The 23625-nt window shown below is 36.8% G+C and overlaps 1 protein-coding gene across 1 annotated transcript in view; it reads right to left on the bottom strand.

Annotated features, from left to right (window-relative positions):
• Nucleotides 1-7251: 7251 nt before the first annotated feature.
• The window catches only part of LOC131069639 (pentatricopeptide repeat-containing protein At1g63130, mitochondrial-like), a 70874-nt gene continuing 54500 nt past the window's right edge, over nt 7252-23625 (bottom strand). The window contains exons 4-5 of the mRNA XM_059214548.1: nt 8391-8785; nt 7252-8194 (exon numbers count right to left, since the gene is read on the bottom strand). Of these exons, the coding sequence (XP_059070531.1) occupies nt 7491-8194; nt 8391-8785 (1099 nt within the window). The 3' untranslated portion in view covers nt 7252-7490. The remainder of the gene's footprint in view (nt 8195-8390; nt 8786-23625) is intronic.

Below are 23625 nucleotides of genomic sequence, written 5' to 3'. Positions count from 1 at the left end.
AAGTTGAAGGAGGAGGAAGGAGGTCAGAAAAGATATAAGGCCAGACTTGTGGTAAAAGGTTTTGCATAGAAAAAGGGTATAGATTATGATGAAATATTTTCTCCAATTGTAAAAATGACTTCAATTAGAACTGTACTTAGTCTTGTGGCTGCAAATGATTTACATCTTGAAGAATTAGATGTCAAAACAGCTTTTCTCCATGGAGATTTGGAGGAGGAAATTTACATGTTGCAACCACAGGGATATGAGGTCAAAGGTAAGGAGAACTTGGTGTGCAGGTTGAAGAAAAGTTTGTATGGCCTAAAGCAAGCACCCCGACAATGGTATTTAAAATTTGATAGTTTCATGACTGAACACGGTTATCATAGATGTCATTCTGATCATTGTGTATATTTTAAGAGATTGGATAATGACAGTTATATTATCCTGTTGCTTTATGTTCATGACATGCTTGTTGTTGGTTCTAACATAGAACACATAAATGATCTTAAACAAAAATTAGCCAGGTCATTTGCTATGAAGGATTTGGGTGCAGCTAAGCAAATTCTCGGTATGAGGATTACACGGGACAGGAAAAATAGAACCTTGAATTTGTCCCAAAGTGAATATATAAAGAAGGTGTTGAAAAGATTTAACATGCAGGATGCAAAAGCAGTTAGTACACCTTTGGCTAGTCATTTCAAATTGATTAAGGAGATGTGCCCAAAGGCACAAGAAGAGGTTAAAAAAATGTCTAACATCCTGTATTCATCAGTTGTTGGCAATCTGATGTATGCAATGGTATGCACAAGGCCAGATATTGCACATGCAGTGGGAGTTGTGAGCAGGTTTATGAGTAGTCCGGGTATGGAACATTGGAATGCTGTGAAATGGATTCTTTGGTATTTGAAAGGAACTACTACGAAGGCATTATGTTTCAAAGGATCTAATATTGATCTGAGTGGATTTGTTGACTTTGATCTGGCGGGTGATATTGATTCACGGAGGAGTACTACAGGGTATGTTTTTACTATAGGGGGAACTGGAGTCAGTTGGATTTCTAGGCTGCAAAAGGTTGTTGCACTTTCAACCACTGAAGCTGAGTATGTTGCTGCTACAGAAGCCAGCAAGGAGATGATTTGGTTGCAATGTTTTCTAGAGGAATTGGGTCAGACACAAGAGGATAGCCCATTGTATATTGATAGCTAGAGTGTCATTCATCTTGCGAAGAACTCTGCTTTTCATTCAAGGACAAAGCACATTCAGCTCAGGCACCACTTCATCCGGACTGTTTTGGAGGAGGGTCAGTTACGACTTGAGAAGATTCACATAGTGAGAATCCTGCCAATATGTTCACGAAAGCAGTTCCACGGGAGAAGCTGATTTCTTCATCAGTTTTTGTTGGTCTTCTTGATTGATAATTGTGGAATTTATACCAGTCGAGTCCTAGTGTTTTATCCAGCGGATGTTGCATGTATAGTGGTGTCATGTAGTATCAATCTCCAAGTGGGAGATTGTTGAAATTTGGTGACTGATCAACAAAGTACTGTACACTCAGCACGTATCCTCACTTTTCTTACGTACACTCAGCCCCTGAGAAAAAAAGTTTTGGGTATTTTTTTTTTTGATGAAAACCGACATTGTAATAAAACCCTAAAAAGGTCGACTTTGTTTTTGCCTTAAAAACGCATGTTATAAGCGTCTGGGATGCTTAAGGCATTGTAAGGTTGATGTACTGTTTTTGCTGGATAATAAGAAAGATTGGACGGTTGTGTATGGTGGACGTAACATGGTTCTTGAATTTCATTTTTTTTTGATACTTTAGAACACATTTCCTCGATGTAAGACTTAGGAAGCCATACACATTTTAACTTTTTTTGTTTCTTTGTGGGCCTTTGTGACCTTTTGGACATTTCTTTTTCTTTATGGATCAAATTTTTCTTTGTTTTTGCATGTCGTTTATATGGGACATGTTGATCCTTTGATTCATGTGGATTTTTAAATATTGGAATTTTATGCTTGGCATCCAAGTTGATTCCAATGGCATTAGGATTCATGGATGGATATGAATGATATGGAGAGTTCATGTGGGTAGGTTTTTGGAAGGTTCTCAAGGATGTGTCTTTGTTGATCTTGGCTTATGGTAAGGTTAGTGGATTGAAAGCTAGGGGTAGCATGGATAGGAGATTGAGGGATATAGGGACCCAAGATAGATGAAAGGTTTGAAGGATTTGATTTTGGTATATAAGGACCCAAAATAGGTTTGGAGGATCCAAAAGGTGTGCATTTGGATTTAACTGTAGAAATGTAGGATTTATGAGGGGTACCGACATCTTGAGAGTGAGCAATGTAGCCATTACAATCAAGATTTAATTTTATATCAGGGGGTTCTAATATACCTTGTTCATGAATGTCTAAACCTTTTCTTTGATAATGTATGCTTTGGAAGATCTTTTTAACAAAGGGTTTCTTCTTACTTTTGATGCCAGAGGCAAGTCCATTTTGAGGTGGAGGTGGAATGTAAGGAATGATAGGATCATTAGAGGGCTTTGTAGGCATGATGGATCCTTGAGGTGAACATGGAGGATTATGACAAGGAGATGAAGGGATACTTTGATCTTGACATGGAAGAGGACCATTGGATAGAGTAGGAAGGGTGTTTGACTCTTCATTTTGAATAGGATCATTTGAAAAGGTGGAAGAGGCATCATGATCTTGCTTAGGAAGTGGATTAGGAATGGTATTTGGAAGGATGCTTTTCTCTTGAGATGGAAGGGGATCATCTTGGAAGAAATGGAAAGGTATAAGGGGATCATCATGGGATTATAGGGAGGTAGGATCTTTTTCAACCATTGGATGAGATTGAAGAGTTTTGGTGTCTTGATCTTGATTTATGATAGGACTTGTTTCTTCATTTTTCAGATTATCCTCTTGACATGGAGCCACTTCTAAGGAAGGGGTAGTATTTTTTATATGTATGGGGGATTATTGGAAGGTGTTCATGTTTTTGTATGATGGGGAAGCATTTTGGATGGGGCCTTCTAGAGTGGGTATGATTGGAATTGGAGTGCATGATAGCATAAGATCTAAGATATCCGAATCATATAAAGGATTTGTATAATAAATGGATTAGCTTGGATTTGTACCATTGATAGCCCTTGAGGGTCAACATGAGAAGTTTCATCATTAGGTTCATTGTTTGAGGGATATGGTATGGATTGTTGTTGAGAACCCTTAGGAGATGGAGCCATAATGGAAGAGATGGAGCCTACATGTGGAGCCTTGCTAGACATAGGTATATGTTTTTGATCATTTTTAGGAGTAGTTCCTTGTTTCTTTTTAGGCGAGTCATTAGGATCTTCAATTTCGAGACACCATTATCGAGGAGGTCTTGAATCTTATGTTTAAATTTCACGCAATTTGAAGTCTTATGTTTGTTTTGTCTATGATATGCACAATAGTTACTCAAAAATTTACATCCTCGTGGAGTTGTGTTAGGATATGCACAATAGTTACTCAATAGATTGCCCCAAAGGTGTAAACTATCTATCTAGAGGATACTTGGAGGAAATATCTTTATGTCTTGGTGAAGGTGTCTTGTGATCTTGTTTGAGATTTGGCTTTTGATTTTCAATTACTTGTTCCACCTTATAGAGTCATTTTAACATTCCTTGAAGTCTGTTGTTCTTTATATCATGGAATTGTATCTCAAGAGGGGTCATTGAATCTTTTTGTTGGACTTGAATGTCATATATTTCTCTCTTGAGATCTTGAATTTGTTGGGCCAAGGTAGTCATGGAGATTTATGATAGTTTGGATCTTTGACCTAGGACAATGTATGAGACTCTAGATGGAATGCAAACCCTAAAAATGCATACTCAACTATATGATATGAGTGAGATTAGCATGTAACTAAGGATCAATGCAAAGATTAAGGTGCAAACTATGTGATAGGAAGGTGAGATTGGGATATGATAAGGATCAATGGGAAATGCAATCTATGCGATATGATTGAGATGGGAATGTGCTAAAGGATTGATGCAAAATGTGATTTATATGATAGGAAAGTGATGTGCAGCTAAACCCTAGGATACTCTAGGTTTAAAAATATTTGCAACGTGAGGTTTGACTTGTGCTATGATGGATAGACACAAGGATTAGTGATAAAAAAGAAGGCATTCTATGATATGAGATGATGAACACCAAGCGGAATACCAACTCAAATACACTGATAAGTTCCCTAACTCAAGGTAGATGCACCTCATGTGATAAGGGTAATTCATGATCGAAATTTGATGTATGAAGATGCACCTCAAGTGATAAGGGTGATTGATGATCAAAATTTGATGTCAAACCTAAGACGATAAATCCTAAGTGCAAGCAATGTTTTTGGTTTTTTTTATTGAAGTATGCAAGAGGTGGGATTATGTCCTAAAGAGAGATGGGGATGTGCAAGAATTTAGGTATGACCTAATGAAGGTATGTAAGGATCAAGGGTGTGTCCTAAGAAAATGGTGTAAGGCTATGCAAAGATTATGGGTATGATCTAAGGGAATTATGCAAGGGTATAACCTAATGGTGGTGTTCAAAGCTTTTACCTAAGGACATAAGGAAAGGATAAGACCTAAATAAAGTATGCAAGGGTGTGATCTAAAGGTGGTATGCAAGGACTAATTAACCAAGTCTAATTAACAAAAATATAAAATCTAATTAACAATCTAACTAATTAACCAAATTTAAATCTAATTTAAAAACTAAATTAAAATCTAATTAACAAAACTAATTATAAAAAATCTAAAACTAAATAAATTAATTAAAAAAAAAACTAATTTAAAACCAAATTAAAAATCTAATAAAAAATCTAAATTAAAAGCCAATTCTAAAAACCAAATTAAAAACTAATTCTAAAAAAGTAACTTAAAACTCACGTAAAAACTAACTTAAAAAGAACTAAAACTAAAACTATCTTAAAAACTAAGAAAAATTAGAAAAAAACAAGGCTCACGCAGCCCACACAATAGAAACATGGCTGCAAACTATGATATCAGCAGGAACAGTTCAATATACCAAGCAGAACAATATAGAGAATCACATTATATGAAACAAAACATTCTGGAGACAAACACCAAACCTGCAATGAAAATATGAAACAATCCAAAACAATATGGTAACAGTCTGTAAATGTAAACTAAATGTTTTCTACCAAACGAAAACCGAATCTATGAAGGGACAAGGCTAGTCCCACCAGGTGTGTCAAATTTAGGTGAGATAATTTTTCTCACCCAACAATGAAATATCTGCAAAGAAACACACATGCAAAACAAAAATCAAAACTGACACACACATGCATGCTACACAATCTTACTCCATTGCTCTCTTACTATCAAGATCTTGTGTTCAAATAATAAGTGCTCTCAGAAAGCACATGCACAAGAAGCTATGAAAGATGGAGATTTGAGGAAAATTATTAAAATGCAAGAAATGGATGCAAGCAACTGATTTTGAATGCAAAAGTTGTGGATCCCAAAATGGAAGAGGGGCTGTGCTTAAATAGGCATCCTCGGGTGAATCTAGATTATGGGATAAATATGGGGTAAAGAATAGGGCTTGAAAGTTTAATCCCACGTGTGAGGTGGATGAAAATAGGATAGAGGGAAAAACATAAATGAGTGATGCAAATGCTTATGCATCTATTTGTGAAAATGGATAAGTAATAATATTATTAAATGATAAATGGAATATGAGATAATAATAATATTTAACGGATAATGACGAATAATAGATGGAATAATGCATGAAAATGAAGTTGATCCATCCGGAATAAAAATGACAAATTTTATGTGTCTACATATATGAGTTTGATGTTGAAACAGAGTTTACTCGACAGATATTATAATTTATTCATATTGTGCTAGTTAATGGAGTGAACTTGCATGTTAAAACTTGAAAATGTATGACCAAACATTGGATTTTGATGACAAGAAAAAATAATCTCATGACAACTAGCTTTAGCTTATTTCAAAACTGTCATCCAAAATATGAATAACACTTCGTGTCATGGGATTTGGCAGCAAATATTTCTTGAGATGAAAAAAAATCTAATAGTACAATAAAATTCGAGACCAACTTGACTCATAAATGACATCTCACTCAAAGATATTTCAGAACTAGTTTATGAACACTAGTCTACTTATCCGTGACAAAAAGGGCACTGGAGTCGATCAGAACCAACAATTAATAGTAACTTACCATCCCACTTGAGCAATCTAAGCCATGTGCGTTGTTAATATCAAACTATCCACTCAATAGTCCACTGTCAATGCTGAAACAGAACTCATGTATCTGGAGCCTTTTCCATAAAGATGAACCCATGTAAGAGAATCAAAATTTTAATTTTTGTATTGTGTTCACCTTCAAATAAACTTTTGAATAGCCACTGAATTTGATCAACACAACCTTCTTGTATACAGTTTATAGGGAACATAAAATATTTTGTCTGAATCATTCATTCCTTGTAGATATTCAATGCTACATATCCTGTTTCACAAAACTGATCTTGTAATAAAAGTCTCCAGCAATTTCTAAAAGAAAGAAGGTTGAATGATACTTTCACAAAACTGATCTTGTAATAAAAGTCTCCAGCAATTTCTAAAAGAAAGAAGGTTGAATGATACTTTCACAAAACTGATCTTGTAATAAAAGTCTCCAGCCATTTCTAAAAGAAAAGAAGGTTGAATGATACTTTCTTGAATATTCATGACAGATTTTCCAAACAGTATGGTCTTTGAAATGATAAAGCTTCAAGATTTATTTAAGTTGTCTTGAGACAGACTCAATTGTTCTAGTCAGGGGAAGGAGCAGGACAACGATTGCGAAAACATGTCAAGTTTCAAATTGGAAAAAATGGTTAAAATCGTTTTAAATTGCCAATCTATCACTCCTCATGTTTGCAGTGGGATTGAGAGTTGTTGAGATTCGGACGGTCAGTCTTTAAAAAAGAATGGTTATGAATGTGCAGGACCTCTCTATATATGTTCAATTATGAATCATGATTAGAATATTGTATTAGCTGTAACAGACACTATAGAATTATCTATACATTTACTCATTTAACTTGTCTTAATATACTTCATATTATATAAAGGTATGAAAAGATTTAATCCTATTTAGAAGTGCAATGCTTAAGGTAAGGTCAGTGCAACCATTGAATAAAATGAAATCGTTTAGCACAGAAATGAACGAAAGTAAGTTATAAGTAACATTATCCAACTTTCCAGTCTTCAAATCAAAGTAAGTTATCACATATCCATCATAGAAAGACCCTCAAATTGAGGACGCAACTTCATACAATGAGAAAAGAAATATACGTGAGTGACTTCAACAATCTATCACTCTCAAGTTATGAGTATCAAGAAATAATAGAAGCTTTGCTATTTGCAAAGTCTTTTAATTTTTCTATTTGACCAACATCAATCAGCCAGCAGACTATCTCAACGGTCTTATCACTTGGATCACAGCCTTGCTTCTGCATTTGATCTATTAAAAAAAGAGTTTTTTTCCAAGTCACATCTTTTGCAAGCACCTGAAAATAATGTGTTGTATGTGACCTCATTTGGAACCAAACCTTTTGCTCTCATTTGATCTAACATTGATAAAGCAGCATCAAGTTTGTCTTCTTTGCATAACGTGGCAATTAGCGTGTTATAGGTTACAACATTTGGAATAATGCCAACCATTTCCATGCTTTTAAAAAGCTTTAAAGCCTCACCCATTTGACCAATTTTACAATGACCATTAATCAGAGAGTTGTAAGCCATTACATCAGGGACCTTGCCTTCATCAAGTATCTTATTCATTAAGATATGAGCGCTAGCAAGATCACCTGCTTTACACAAACCATCAATGATTGTGCTGCATGTCACTTTATCAGGTTCCAAACCCTTTCTTGTCATTTTTTCTAACATTTGAAATGCCATGCCCATGTGTCCTGTTCTACAGAATGCAGCAATCACAGAGGTGTATGTAAAAACATCTGGGTGTAAACCCTTTCTTGACATGATTTGAAAACAATCCCATGCCTTGTCCATCTGTCCATCTTTGCATAACCCATTAATAACTGCATTGAATACCACTTGATTGGGAAAAGGACCAAACTCTATCATTTGTAGAAACACATTATACGCCTCCTCTGTTTTTCCAGCTTTGAAAAAGGCATCTATCAAGATGTTACAAGTGTAAGTGTCAGGTAAATAGCCATTTTGTATCATTTTGCATACTAATGCTAGAGCTTCATTTACGCTTCCTACTTTGAAGAAACTATCAATCAGACTGTTATATGTAATAATATCTGGAGAACAATGAGAACGTCTCATTCCAATGAATAAGCCGATATCTTCATCTTCCCTACCCACCTTGCAAAGACCATTGATTAGGGTATTGTATAAAAAAAGTATTTGGACAAAGGCCATCTTGTATCACGTGAGCCACCAATACTAAAGCTTCATCTACCCTACCTTTCTTGCAGAGAGCGTCAATTAAGGTGTTGTTGGTAACAATATTAGGAAAACAATGGTTATTCCTCATTTCGTGCAAGAGCTCGTGTGCTTCCTCAAGTTTACCCCATATACACAAAGACTTTATGAGAATGCTGTAAGTGATGACATTTTGAATGGATGCCCGTATCTTCCATTTCAGCGAGGAGAGGGTAAATTCTACGGAGGTCGCCGTCATTGGATTACATTGAAGGTTACAAGAGTGAGTGGAAGAAATCCCATGCCTTGTTTGTGTTGCCCGATTTACAGAGAGCCTGAATGGATTTATTGAATTGTACAACATTAAAGGTAGGAGATATGTCTGTTAAAGACTTGCCAGTATGTGAGGGTTTGTGGTTGTTTGCAGAGCACGACAGAGGGCGTAGAGAGAATGAAAACAAATATATGTATATTAAAAAATATTAATTTAATATATTCAAAAAACATAAACTTTATTTTATTTTATATTATAAAATAAGTATTTAACTTTATTATAATATATAAATTATTCATTTTATATATTTGACATTAAAATTATATAAAACTTGTAATATTTAAATTATATATCAAATAATTATATATTTAAATTAAAAATTAAAAATTATAATTAATCAAAGAATTAATCAAATTTAATTGTATCTTTGAAAAATTAAAATTTAATAGATAATTTTTTAAATCTAAATTATAGAAGTAAATATTTTTTAATGTTTTTATAGGATTGCACTGTCTTCTTAAGTCTTGAGTCGATCAAGATGCAAATAATAATGTGGTCTTGTATCTGCCCCCAAGTTATTGTATCTGGGTTTAGGTTTGGGCGATTTTTTGTCTGGTTGGAGGGGAGGGGTTTGGGGTTGAATCACATACTCTCATTATAAATTTATATAATTAATAAAATTTAGTGGTTTCTACCACTTTTATCAAATATATATATATATATATATATATATATATATATATATATATATATATATATATATATATATATAAATGATTTATATAAAAATAATAATATTTAATATTTATTAAAAAACATATGTTTAAATATCTTTGTAATTTACATATTTATAGTATTTAATTTATATATTTGATTATACATAATATACTTATAAATAAAAAAGATTAATCATAAATTAATATTTCATTTTTATATATTCATATAATTTAGATATTTAATTCTTTTAAAGATATAAATAATTAAAAATTATTTTTCGTAAAATTATTAATTCTTAAATATATTTATTATAATCATAAAATATATTTGATATTAAAACTATATAAAATAACCTATTATAAATGCAACTTTTAATATCTAAACTATATAATATTTTTTAATCTAAATTATATGTTTTTGATTAAGGAAAATCAGGTTTTAGGGGACCCGAAACCCGCTTACATTACGAAAGATGAGCATGAAAGAAACTAGAGAAGATAAGACCTAGATAGTAAAGCTGCAAAAAACCAGCATAAGAACCAGCGACTAGGAAAAAAGGACAACACAGAGCCAACGAGAAACTGGCAACTAATCTAAATTATATGTTTGAAAAGCTTTAATTTAATATTTAAAACTTATCCCTTAGAACGGAAAAAAAAAGCTCTACAACTTGCATGTGTTGGAGGTGGTACTGGGATGTCAAAGGGGGGAGATTGATATAGAAAAACTCATTATCCTTTGGGAAAGATTGTTACTTTGGAGAGAGATTGATTACTCTCTGTATCTATATTTTGATTTATGGTTAATGATCTCTTTGGGAAATTGTTGATATTTGGTTTTTGGCATTTATGTTTTGTCACTTTGATGGTTTTTCCATCTTGTGTTGCCATCAATGCCAAAGGGGGAGATTGTTGGTATTTTGGATATGTTGATATGGTTTTGTCATTGATGTCAACACTTATCAACACTTGGAGATTCGGTTATGTTAACCGACAAGTTAGTGACTTATGCACAGTCACTGGTATTTGGTTCACCAACAGGTTATATTGTTCACCGGTACTTGGAATGATTTGAAGACTACTTGGTTATTTCGAAGACATTGTTTAGACACTTTGTCTTGATGATTTGTTCATTAGTTTGATCGGGTTTGCATAATTGTTGTTACCGACAAATAGGTCCAGGTTATGCACCGACAAGCTTATCTATTCCAGATCAGCACGACACATCATGAAGATAAGTTATTATTATTGTAAATGCATTGATCTGACATCATGCATCGGATATTGTTTCATTTTTAATTGATTTTATTGTAATATCTTTTAGTGAGCCGACCTACTCAATTGGTCTTATGTTATGGTATAAATGTAAGATCTCATTTGTGAGATTAATATATGCAAGGATAGGATTGAAAAGGGATTGTAATAAGGTATATGTGAATATAAGCAGAGCTATACACGCAGACATCATTCAAGATTGAAGGAAGGATTGAAGAAGGCACATTAGAGCTAAACCGGTATTGAATCCAGCATATGAAGATGCTATTTTGAGCAGTACATTATCATTGGATTTAACCATCCAATTGTAGTCAGTGTGACTCTTATTTTGTGATTGAGCAGTGAGCTCTAGGCACTTGGCCTTTCTGCATGTGCAGACCCCCTATTGTACACACATACTATCTGCAGTAGTATCATCTGATTGTGGGTAAGGTTTCCCACCGTGGTTTTTTCCCTTACAAGGTTTCCACGTACAAATATTGGTGTTATGTGTTGTGGATGTTATTGTCTTTCTATTTCATGCATTAATCTTTACCGACACTGCATTTAACTGATAAATTGTCTACCGGCATAAAGTTTGGTTTACCAGTATTAAGCATTAAGTTTTGGTTAAGTTGATTTTGGTTTGAATTTATTTGACAACTGATTCACCCCCCCTCCCGCCCCCCTCTCAGTTGTCTCCGGGACCTAACATGTGCATTCCCCATTGTAATACTTCTGATAGAGTATACCTATTTTGTGGGTTTCCCCATCGTGGTTTTTTCCCTAATAGGGTTTTCCACATACAAAAATCTTGGTGTTATGTGTGTTTATATTGTGTTGTTGATTTATGCTTTCATGTTTAATTACCAAATCTAAGAATAAGTTTAAGTTGTGTGAGTTTTTGTGGCAACTGATTCACCCCCCCTCTCAATTGTCTTCCCTATTTCCATAACTTACCACATGGGTTTTGGTATACTTTCTTCGCATCCTTTCCATGTAATATTTTAAATGTGAAACATAATGAAATTCTCTTCTTATATGCTCTACCATTTCATTTATCATCTACATGGTATGCCAATTCATATTGGACATTCTTAAACTAATTCATGATAGAGGCTTGCAAGTTATATATCATGTTGTGTTTTACAATATGAAAAAAGTTAATTTCATGGATGATATGAGGTGCACTAGATGGCCTTTGATGTACATTTCCTGAAATGATTCACATGATTTGAGAAACTATTTACTTAAGTAAACGATGTTTGTTCACCCCTTTAAAAAATCGTCTCTATGTAGTTAGCTATATGGCTACAATGTTGGATTCACGGAATACGTAAACATGAAATTATTAGTCATTGATAAATTGTAATTTGGCAACCCCATTAAATAATGTATCATTTATTTTATGTTGTTGGCTACATTATACCCATAGTTTTTAGGATTGCATTCATTTCTATGCTTTGTTTATTTATGTGAAATATTAATTCCATAATTTTTGTAGAGATGTCAATGGTTTCTTTCATATCTGAGGTTGCTTGCAGAAATGGTACTCATTTCACATTATTGGAAAGGATTCAGATGGTTTCATAGTATTTGTCATTTGGTGAAATTGGCCATAGGGCTAGGATCTTGCATTCATTGTATATGTATATTTAAGGTTTTTATTCCATGAAAAAATCAAGGTTGTCAGACCCAATAAACAATGTATTCTTTAGAATATGTTGATGTGGGGTGGCCAATTCCCCCAAATTGTAAATTCCATCGTGCATTATGTATAACAATAAGTGATCTTCAACTTACACACCTTCTACACACAATTTGTAGGATTTCATTAATTTCCATGCTTTCTTTATTTCTCTCAAACACTGATTCAACATTTTTTTGTACAGGTGGCAACAATTTCTCTTATCCAATATTGCCTTCACGAATAGAACCACATACTTATGCAACATCTTCATAACACATCTGAACATTGATATTGTTATGTAAGGTTCACTATAGGCTTGGAGTGAAATATTTCAACGATGGAGGATATGAGTACATTCATGGTTAAAGAATAATACATTATTGAAATACCTCTTACCAACTATTCCAATTTGTTAATGAATTAGTATAGTCACATCTTCAACTTACTTTTTAAATATTTTTTTCCTTTGTGAATTAATAAGTTTTGTTATTCATGAGAAGCTTGTCACATGAATGTTATTAGGATGGCGAGACAACACAAATGGAGAATCTTAATGGACTTGAAAGTGTAAGATGTTGGCAATAGGGTCAGTTATTTCTCAGTCAATAATCTCCACTAGAGTCCAATTGTCATTGAATTTTATGATGATACTGACCATTATGCAATAATTCCACTTTATAGATTAGATGATTTCCTTACAGGGGAAGCTTTGGTTGAAAGTATGAAAGACACATTTATCTGCATGCATCATAGAGAGAACCACAATACATGCTTAAAAGAGCACTCAATGAATATGTATTCTTGGTTAGTACATTGAATCATTCATTCAATATGTACATAATATTTTCTTACTCTTTAGATTGGTAGTTGACAACATGATAATATAAATTTCATTTATTGGTGTGCATTTGGACCAAAGGACCATAGGAATGATCCTCCCATAAAGGAATGTGTAATGAACTTTAGAAAAAATGGGGTTGTCAATGCCACATTATTATTAAGGTGTCGAAAGGTAGACCAGATGTAGCAATCTTGATATTCAATCAAAGGTTTCATGTAGATGAAAAGGGTGTATTTTTTCATGGTGTTGATGATATAATGAATGAGCCACATTCCCAATTTGCTCCAAACCTTTCAGTTGAATGCAAAAGTTATGTTGAGAGCTTGTTGCTAATGGATGTTAGTGTTGATGATATCATGGATAGACACCTTTCTGATCCTTTTTTTTCTATCATGTTGAGGAGGAGAGATGAATTCCTAACACATAAGGACGTCATGAATGCATGGAGAAGGGTGAAGTCCAACTGCTCGCAAAAGCATGTCCATGATGCCACTAGTATAATGTTATGACAATTAGAAGATGCAGCTAATTTTTTTATTTTCAACAACCTCAAGGTGTCGACAAGCCTTTCATTATAAGGATCTCGACTCCATGGATGCTCAATATGATGGTTCAACACTCCCATGATTTGATTATTTCCATGGATTCAATGTTTGTGACCAATAAATATGGGGTGATATCCTCACAATCCTTTGTATGCATTCTTATCTCTATTTTTGACAACATTGATGCCTTTATAGTTGCTAATGATTGTGGTTGGTTGATTTCCAGATAATACTAATTGTATTCCCTACTATTTTTTGATGAGTAGTAAGTTGGGTGCCTATTGCATGGGTAGTGTGCTCATGAAACAAGAGCGAGAACATTTAGGTTTGGTTGGTAGAGGTGAAATGATGAGGAAAGTAGGTCAAAAATGATTGGAGGGTCAATTTGTTCTTTACTGATGATTCCACTGCAAAAATACAAGCCATACAATGCATCATCTTTGCAGGATTTTGCCAAGATCAAGGGCACAATGAAAAGCATAAAAAGAGAGACAATAGAATGATAAGAACAAACTGTATTCTCATTAATATGCAAATGATCAACTAGATTAACCAATACAATGAATATAGGCCTACTTATATAGGCAAGGCCATATGGATGTACGAGCACACAATTATGACATGTGGCTCAATGAGAAACAAGGGTAGGTAAGAAATACTAGGGGTAGGTAGGAGAAATAATATAATATTCCACAAGAGATGGATGAGCCACCGAATGTGGAGTGTAACAGCAAAATAAGACCACAAAAGGTGGAATTTCTCCTACAAAGCTCTATCCTTATGTGCACACTTCCCTAAGTGTCTCAAATCCAAACTATGAAGAGATGCATTATCCTAAGTTAACTTAAGTAAAGTGTAATAATATCCAAAATGAATATTTATTTACACCAACACCCCCCCTTAAGTGCAACTCAGGGGAATGAAGACTCAAGTCAACAATGCAAGATGGGTCCCGGCTACTAAGCCATGATAGGTACCCATGTACAATATGCAAATGCAAGAAAAAACTATGCAATGCAATCTCTCACAAACGGAGAAAAGGAGAAAAATCAGTGGGAAAAAACTCCCCCCCAAAAGAGAGATGAAAGTACAAAAGACTCACAAAAAAGAAGGACAAAACCTCAAAGAGGAAAAAGTCCCCCCCATAAGAGAGGAAGGAGAAGTTAGCTGACCCCCCTAATGACACATCCCACACTCCCAAGAGAGCTCGCAACTACTGGAACTTACTCTCGGTGAAAGGTTTGGTGAATATGTCAGCAACCTGCTCCGCTGTAGGACAATACTGCAAATCAATGACCTACTCCTGAATGAGCTCTCGGATATAGTGCATATGAATCTCGATGTGTTTGGTCCGCTGGTGTTGGACCGGGTTCTTCGAGATTGCAATAGCACTCTGATTGTTGCAATGTAGAATTGTCGGCCGTGGAGTGGTGAATCCAAACTCTGTGAGAATCTGCTGGAGCCAAATGGTCTTAGTCGCTACGTTAACAACGCCTCGATACTCAGCCTCAGTCAAAGAGAGAGAAATAGCATGTTGCTTCTTGCTCTGCCAACAAATGGAGCTCGAACCAAGGTGAAAACTGTAACCAGAAGTAGACTTACGATCATCAAGATCACCAGCCCAATCGGAGTCTGTGTAACCAACCAAGCGAAGTCCTGTGCCTGCTGCATAGTGAATCCCATAGTGATGTGTACCCTGGATGTAATGAAGGATGCGTTTGGTGGCTTTCCAATGAAGCTCATGTGGTTCCTACATGAAGCCGGAAACCATGCCAACTGCAGATGAAATATCAGGGTGTGTATGGGTCAAGTAGATGAGACTACCCACAAGCTGACGATACAAAGTGGCATCAACTGGTGGAGAAGAACACCGAGCCTCAAGCTTGACTCCTGAAAGAAAGGGAGTCGGGGCAGGCTTACAATTAGTCATATGAAAGCATGCAAGTAGATCAAGAGCATACTTGGGCTGCGATAGTGTAATCCTGGAAGGTGACTATGAAATCTCTATCCCGAGAAAGTAGTGCAAAAGACCCAAGTCAGTCATAGCAAATCTGTCATGCAAAGCAGATTTGACCCTGCTAATGATGGATGCGGTACTCCCTGTAATGATCAAGTCATCAACATAGAGCACAAGTATCAAGTGAGAGTCATCCTGTCGCAAAATGTAGACATTCAGATCAGAATGACACCTAGTGAACCCTGCTGAGAGAAGAAAGGAATCCATCTTGGCGTACCAAGCCCTGGGGGCCTGCTTAAGGCCATAGAGAGATTTCCTTAGTCTGCAAACCAAAGAAGTATCCTGGATGAAACCCTATGGCTGCTCCATATAAATCTCCTCATCAAGATCACCATGAAGAAAAACACTCTTCACATCCATCTGATGTACAACCCAACCATGAGCTGCAGCAATAGCAAGTGTCAAACGAATGGAGTTCATCTTGGCTACGGGTGCAAAGGTTTCAGTATAGTCAACACCTGCTACCTGGGAGAAACCTTTCGCAACAAGCTGAGCCTTATACTTATCCACACTACCATCCACTGCAAACTTGGTCTGATAGATCCACTTACATCAAACCATCTTTCTCCCCTTAGGGAGATGGACTAAATCCCATGTGTTGTTCCTCATCAAGGAACTATACTCTTCCTCCATAGCTTGGTCCCACTTAGGAACCCCTAATGCTTCCCTAAATGTCTGTGGATCAAAAGTGGTAGCAATGAATGCATGTGGTAGATCCTGATGTTGTGATCGAGTTCTCCGTGTATCTGAAGGATCCCCAACAAGAGAACTCATGGACTCAAGTGTCTGTCGAGCCCAACGAGGTCTAGGTGGAGCTGGAGAATGAGACTCCTCAACTGCAAGTGGACCTTGCGGAGGTGTAACCCTACGAGTCAGAGTTGAAGGAGTCTCATCATCTGAATCACTAGCATCACTATCCACAATGGAGGGAGGTGGAGGAGGTAGAGAGGCTAAGCTAGGAGAGCTTTCCTCAAAGTGAACACTCCTCTCAATGAACACCTCATGTGTCTCAGGATCCATCAATCTGTATGCCTTAACACCCTCAGGATATCCAACAAATATGCAAGGTCAACTCTGTGGTTCCAATGCGTTGCGTTTCTGCGGAGGGATGTGAGCCCATGCTGGACACCCAAAGACTCTGAAATGTCTCACAATCTGTTTCCTACCAGCCCAAGCCTCAAAAGGAGTAATACCTTGCAAAGCTTTGTGAGGAACCCGATTCTGGATGTGTGTGGCACAACTGATAGCCTCTGCCCAAAAGGCGGGATCAAGAGAACGTGCATGTATCATATAGCTAGCCATTTCTTTGAGAGTTCGATTCTTGCATTCTGCAACTCCGTTCTGCTGTAGAGTGTATGCAACAGAATGCTGAAGATCAATCCCCTCAAATGTACAAAAATCCTCAAGTCTTTTGTTCACATATTCCCTTCCATTATCTGTACGAAGAATCTTGACCATTTTCCCGGATTGCTTCTCCACACGAGTCTTGAAGTCCTGAAATCTATCAAATACTTCACTCTTATGAATAAGAAAGTAGACCCAAGTGAAGCGGGAGTAGTCATCAATGAAGGTGAGGACATAGTGGGCCTTGCTAAATGAAGGTGTTGGAAATGGACCTGCTACATCGCTGTGAATAAGTTGAAGAACTTCCAAAGCTCTCCAAGCTTTCCCCTTATCAAACTTCTCCTCGGGATGCTTGCCCATGGAACAACCTGAACATACACCCTCTGAAAAACTGATTCGAGGTAGACCTGTGACCATGTCTTTAGTGCTGAGCTGCTAAAGATAGCGGTAGTTGAGGTGACCAAACCGCTCATGCCATAGCTTACTTTCTGAATTTGAATGAGTAAGCAAGGCCCTAGAAGGTGAACTTGGCACAAAGTGGGAGAATGAATAAAGCCTTGACTTGTCATTGACTTGTCCCACTGCTACCAAGGCACCATCATCAAGTTCCTTTACCACAACTGAATCTGGTGTAAACTCAACCTTTTTCCCATTCCCATAGTGAGTGATTTGGTAGATAGAGAGAAGGTTGGTAGACAAGTTAGGAACATAGAGAACATTCTCAATGTTCCATTATCCATGTCAACTGAACCTTTCCCTTCAACCTCAACTTGTGTATCACCACCTATGTAAATGTGAGGTACTTTAGATGGCTCCAATAAAGAAAACTACTCCTTTGTAGAACCCATGTGATATGAGGCACCCAAGTCAAGTATCCATTGCTGTGAAGAACCTGTTTGTAGCCACAAATGCTTGCCCTTTTCCCTTAGAATGTGAGGAAGAGGAAGGAGATGAATCCTTCTTTGTGTAGGCGGATGGCAAGTTGATGTTGTTTTTCTTAAGAAGATTAGTTAACTCATCAACTTGCTTTGCGTGGCATCGATGCTCATCATGACCATACTTCTTGCAATATGCACAAGTTGGTTTATCCTTCTTAGGTGGTGTCCCCTTCTTGGAAGAGGATGAAAAATCACCTTGTGATGGAGAGGATGATTGTCCTTTTTCCTGGTGTGGCTTAGAATTGGATTGCTTCTTCTTCTTCTTGGAATCTTTGCCTTGACTTCCTTGATTCCCTTGATTAGCCACCAAAGCCTTGGACTTTGAAGACTTGAGAAGTCCCATGTTCAACAACTTAGATTGTTCCAATATCAACATTTCTGTGAAAGCATCAAATGAAGGCATAACATAGGAACTCCCCACTGTCAAACGATGAGTTTGGAAGCTAGACACAAATGTTGCATATTCTGGTGCAAGCTTGTCCAACAAGTTGAATATCAACTGAGCATCCTTTTTGTGAATTCCACAATCCTTAAGCTTTGCTCTTAGCTCATTTGCTTTGGTGATATAATCTTGGATTGTATCAAAACTCTTGGGATCCAAGTTGGTGATCTCATTGACAATCTTATAATTTCTGATTTCATCAACTTGACCATACAATTTCTGAAACATATCCCAAGCATCTTTGATTGTGGTACACTTTTCAATATGAAAGATGAGGTCATCTGATACATACTTGCGCAAAGTTCCAAGAGCCATACAATTCTTAGTGAGCCATTCTAATTGAACATTAGGATCAGCCTTAGGATCAGGTGGTGCTACTATTGTTCCATCTATGTAATGCGTGAGACCCTTTTCCATTAATTTACTCCATACATTAATTTTCCATGATGCATAATTATGTGGAGTTAAAGGTGGAAATTTATGAGGACTCATTGCAACAAAAATGAAAGAGCACAAAGAGAGGCACAATCACACAAGACACCCCCCCAAATTCACTCAATCAAAGAACCCCCCCAAAAGTGATGATTTGACACTTTATAATTAGTGCGTATACAATGGGCCACTTGCAACAAATGGCAAAGTGGGCTTCTGATTTCAATTTTACAACTGCTTCAATAAGGCCAAAAGAGACTCAAACTAATAATGCAAGAGATCTAAACTAAGATCCAAGCACTTTACAAGTACCTAATAGACCAAATAAGACCAATATCTGAAAGTACAACTTCCACTCAAAATCTCTAAAATCTGATCATAGATTATGAAAGTAGACAAAAAAACATGCACTTTCAAAAAAAAGGCACTTGAAAAAGAGGTCGTATGAGCTCAAATGAGGCCTTTAAAGTTGCAGAATTAAGGATTGGAAAGGTACAGCTGAGAGAATCTGAAAATTCTGAAAAACCTGTGTACCAAAATGAGAAAATAACCACACCACTGCGAAGATTACAAAATTTTAGCCCATTTCAAAAAAAATTGAACCAAAAAAGGAGCAAAAATGAGCAAGATATGGCCTTTCAAAGTTGAACTGCAAAACTGAAAAGCTAAATGAAGAGGGGGTCAAAAAATTTCAAAAGTCTGTTGATGTGGTGCTGACGTCAACAAATGATGGGCTTAAATTTGACGCTTGTATGACCATCAAAAAAACTTCACCCCTGCCTGTGTGGCATCCATACTGTACGGACACGCTGATGTGGCAAAAAAAAAGGTGACGTGGTGGCCTGTGTCTACTCTACATGGCGGGGTCTGCGTGGGAGTTGGCGGCCGGTGCCAGAGGAGCCGCCGGTGCCGGATGTGCCGCCGGTGCTAGATGTGTCGCCGGTGACGGAGGTCGGTCGTGGGGGGAGCCGCCGGTGCCTGGAGGAGAACCTGCAGCAACGATGCACAGCGGCGACGGGAGGCTCCGGAGCTGCAGATGGCGGTGGCCAAGGAGAGTACGGGGCGGCAGCGGCGGTACGGTTGACGACGACGGACCTGCAGACAACGTAGGGTACGGAGAGCATGGGGGGGTCTGTGGACCCCCAAAAACAAAACAAAAAAATTTGATTTTTTTTTTTGATTTTTCCTTTTTTTTTTTGGAAAATAATAATTTTTTTTTTTTAAATTTCGGAATCCGTACAAAAATTTCTCACCAAAATAGGTCAACTTTATAGTCAAAATTCATGGAAATGGCCTCCCGGATTCAACCGTGATGTCCAAATCGCTATACGACGCCCCCAAAAAATGAAGATCCCCAAATCTAAAAATTGAAGCTTCCAAAATGTCTCCAAAAGACTAATCAATGAAGCCCTATAGGCTCTGATACCATGTAGGATTTTGCCAAGATCAAGGGCACAATGAAAAGTATAAAAAGAGAGACAATAGAATGATAAGAACAAACTGTATTCTCATCAATATGCAAATGATCAACTAGATTAACCAATACAATGAATATAGGCCTACTTATATAGGCAAGGCCATATGGATGTACGAGCACACAATTATGACATGTGGCTCAATGAGAAACAAGGGTAGGTAAGAAATACTAGGGGTTGTTGAAAATATTCAGGACTAACCAAGTTACTGAGAGGGGAGGGGTGAATCAATAACGCTTAAAACTTTTAATTCATTTCTGCACTTGCATATATTAAACCATTCATTCATTTAATCTACTGCATGCATGAAAATATAATCATTCACAACACATAACACAAAGATTTGGTGACCCAGAAACCTTCCAAATAGAAAGTAAAACTGGGGTGGGGATGGTACCCACAAAACTTTGGTACTGTAGTAAAAGTTGGCCGGTTAAGGCTTACAATGATCACTTCTGATGATCTGCCCTGTTAGAAGCAAATTTGGACTACTAGGTCCACCTTGTTAGAGGATTTACAAACATACAATGAAGTATGCACTCGGTTAAGAGATTTACAAAAGACTGTTAAGTCTACCCGGTAAAAGGATTTACAAACTGATTCAACTGTTAGGATGAAACAGTAGATCTTGACTTACAACTTTATTGCTGATAAGATCCTTTGAGTATTGATCTCCTTCTGAGATAGATATGTCAATTCTGCTCCTTTACTGACTCTACGAAAATGTTCTGGTCTGCTGCCTTAATGCAGTTTCTGCTCTGCTCTTTCTAATTTCGCATATCCATACATCTTACGTTTTTCATTCTTACTACAGATGGTATAATACATCACATATATATACCGTCCATAATTACATTACATTTCATAAAGTCAGCCTCATACAAATTAATAACATAAACTAATTCTTAAGTCGGCCTTACATAGGTGAACAAAATATTACTGAGTCGGTAGATACTCGGTTCCTCAAGCTGGCTCGGTGATCTTCTGATACACGGCGTCCACTACAGTACTCGGCATCGTCATGCTCTCGGTAAGAGTAGAAGCTCGGTCCATACTAGTCCCGAAGTGTAGCTTGGAACTCGGTAGCTGTGGTGACTCGGTAGATATAGTGTCACTCGGTAATCACTGGTGACTCGGTTTGAACTGACTTCTCGGTAACTGCTGTTTGTCTCACATGCTCGGTGACAGTCTTACTGCTCGGTTTGAACTGTTTAATTGGTGAGCTTTACTGAATGCTCGGTATAGGTTGTGGACTGAGAGATGAGCTCGGTAAGCATTCAAAATCGAATAAGTGTTTTCACTAAGTGTTATTCACTAATGACAAATATATCATTATTCCAACAATCTCCCCCTTTGGCATTAGTGACAAAAACACTTATGAGACAAAAATGAATCTGTCATGCTGACTTGATTCTTCAAAATTGATACCAATTGTAGATTGCTGTATATACCTGTATATCTCACTGTACATAACTCCCCCATAGAATATACATATGATTCTATACACTTATCTCTATACCAATTGTTATTTACATTCTCCCTTGATCATTCTCCCTTTGTCTCTAATATGTTCCATATTCTCCCCCTTTTTGACAATAATGCCAAAGAATAGATAACTCAAATAGAAATATTAAAGTGTGAGATAAACTCTGAGTTTACTTGTTTGATATGAGCCAAGGTCTTATCCCAATTTTCTTGCAAAATTGTGCAAATAGACAATGCAACTTGAACTTTGGCTGATAGTTCAATTACATGCTCTGCAACTGAAAAACTGTTATCATGGATCAATGTTTTGGAATGTGTAATGTGTTTCTGCATTGTATCCATGTTAGGAAGGATCATATTCTGAATATCTAATAATGTAGACCGGATCCTTGCATCTTCCCTGAGCAATTCTGATTGCTTATCTGATAGGAATCTGATGTTTGAATGGTGAGTTGAGCTTGAGTTGGGGTCAAGCTGCAACTGTTGTGCACTTGCTTTCAGATCATCATCAATTTTCTTCAGTTTATCTCTGATTCCTTTTGTGAACTCGGTAACATCACATAACTTTACAAAAAATGAAGTTACATTATTAAAAGAATTTTCTAACTTGGCCAAAATAGTGGTCAATTCAACTTGTTTTATTGCTATCTGCTGAGCAATGTGCTCAAGCACCTTGTTATCAAATTTCTTCTCGGTTCTTTCTATCAGTTTCTCTTCTCCTGATGAGTCCTCATTGAATCTATTCACAGCCTCTTCGAGTTGTAGCAAAGTGTGTTGAGAGGGATCAACTTTTATACCTAAGGCATCTGTGAGAATGGTCTTTGCACCGTTTATGATGTTGAATTCCCTGTCTCTCTCACTTCTTAGTTGTTTTTGTTTTGCTTTCTGTTCTAACAAATGGCTGATCAATCTCATTTCATCAATTGATGCAGTATTGAGGTCTATTTGTGGAATGACAATCTCTTTATCCAGATCTATATCATCCTCTATAGCCTTGCCGGTAAGCAGAAGTTTTAAAGGTGTCTTTTGTATTACTTATGTGCTTACTTCCTTATCTTTTGATGTAGTTACAATGGTTGATAAGGTTGGAGTAGCTGTTATAACTGGAATGGGATTTACTAGAGGAAGACTCATGGATGTACCGACTGTTCCCAAAATTGATGTACATGCAGGAGTGCTGATTGGTGTGATCATTTGTGCTAAAGAATGTGTCAAAACTGGAGAGGTTGCAAAACTTACTATACATGCTGCAGGAGAAGTTGTGATCTCGGTGACTAAAGAAGTCACTTGTTGCACGGTAGAGGCAACACTCTGCATCCTGGTAGATAATGACATGCTCTGCAGCTTGATGGATGAGGTAATTGTTGGGGTCTGGAGCTGAGAGGTGATTGGCAAGGATTGAGCAATAGATGTAGCTACTGTGCTCACAATCCTACTGGCTGAAGCTGATGATGCAACGCCTTTCTGCAGTGAGTGAGGAAGAGATGCAATGACTTCTGCTGCTACCTATTCAGGATCATCTTCTTCATCACCTATTATCACCATGTCACCTTCTTCATCATCTATTATTACCGTGTCACCTTCTTCCTCATCTGCTTCTTCTTCTTCCTTCTCCTCTTCATCCTCTTCAACATCTTTATCACCCTCAATTGTTACCGTGGGGTCAGATGGCATTGGCAGATTATATATCCTTTTCCACACAATTGTGGCATTATTTACTAT

This window comes from Cryptomeria japonica, chromosome 11, assembly GCF_030272615.1.
Source record: "Cryptomeria japonica chromosome 11, Sugi_1.0, whole genome shotgun sequence".
Lineage (NCBI taxonomy): Eukaryota > Viridiplantae > Streptophyta > Pinopsida > Cupressales > Cupressaceae > Cryptomeria > Cryptomeria japonica.
The sequence above is the reverse complement of the archived record's forward strand: the minus strand, read 5'-3'. Positions and strand labels throughout refer to the sequence as shown.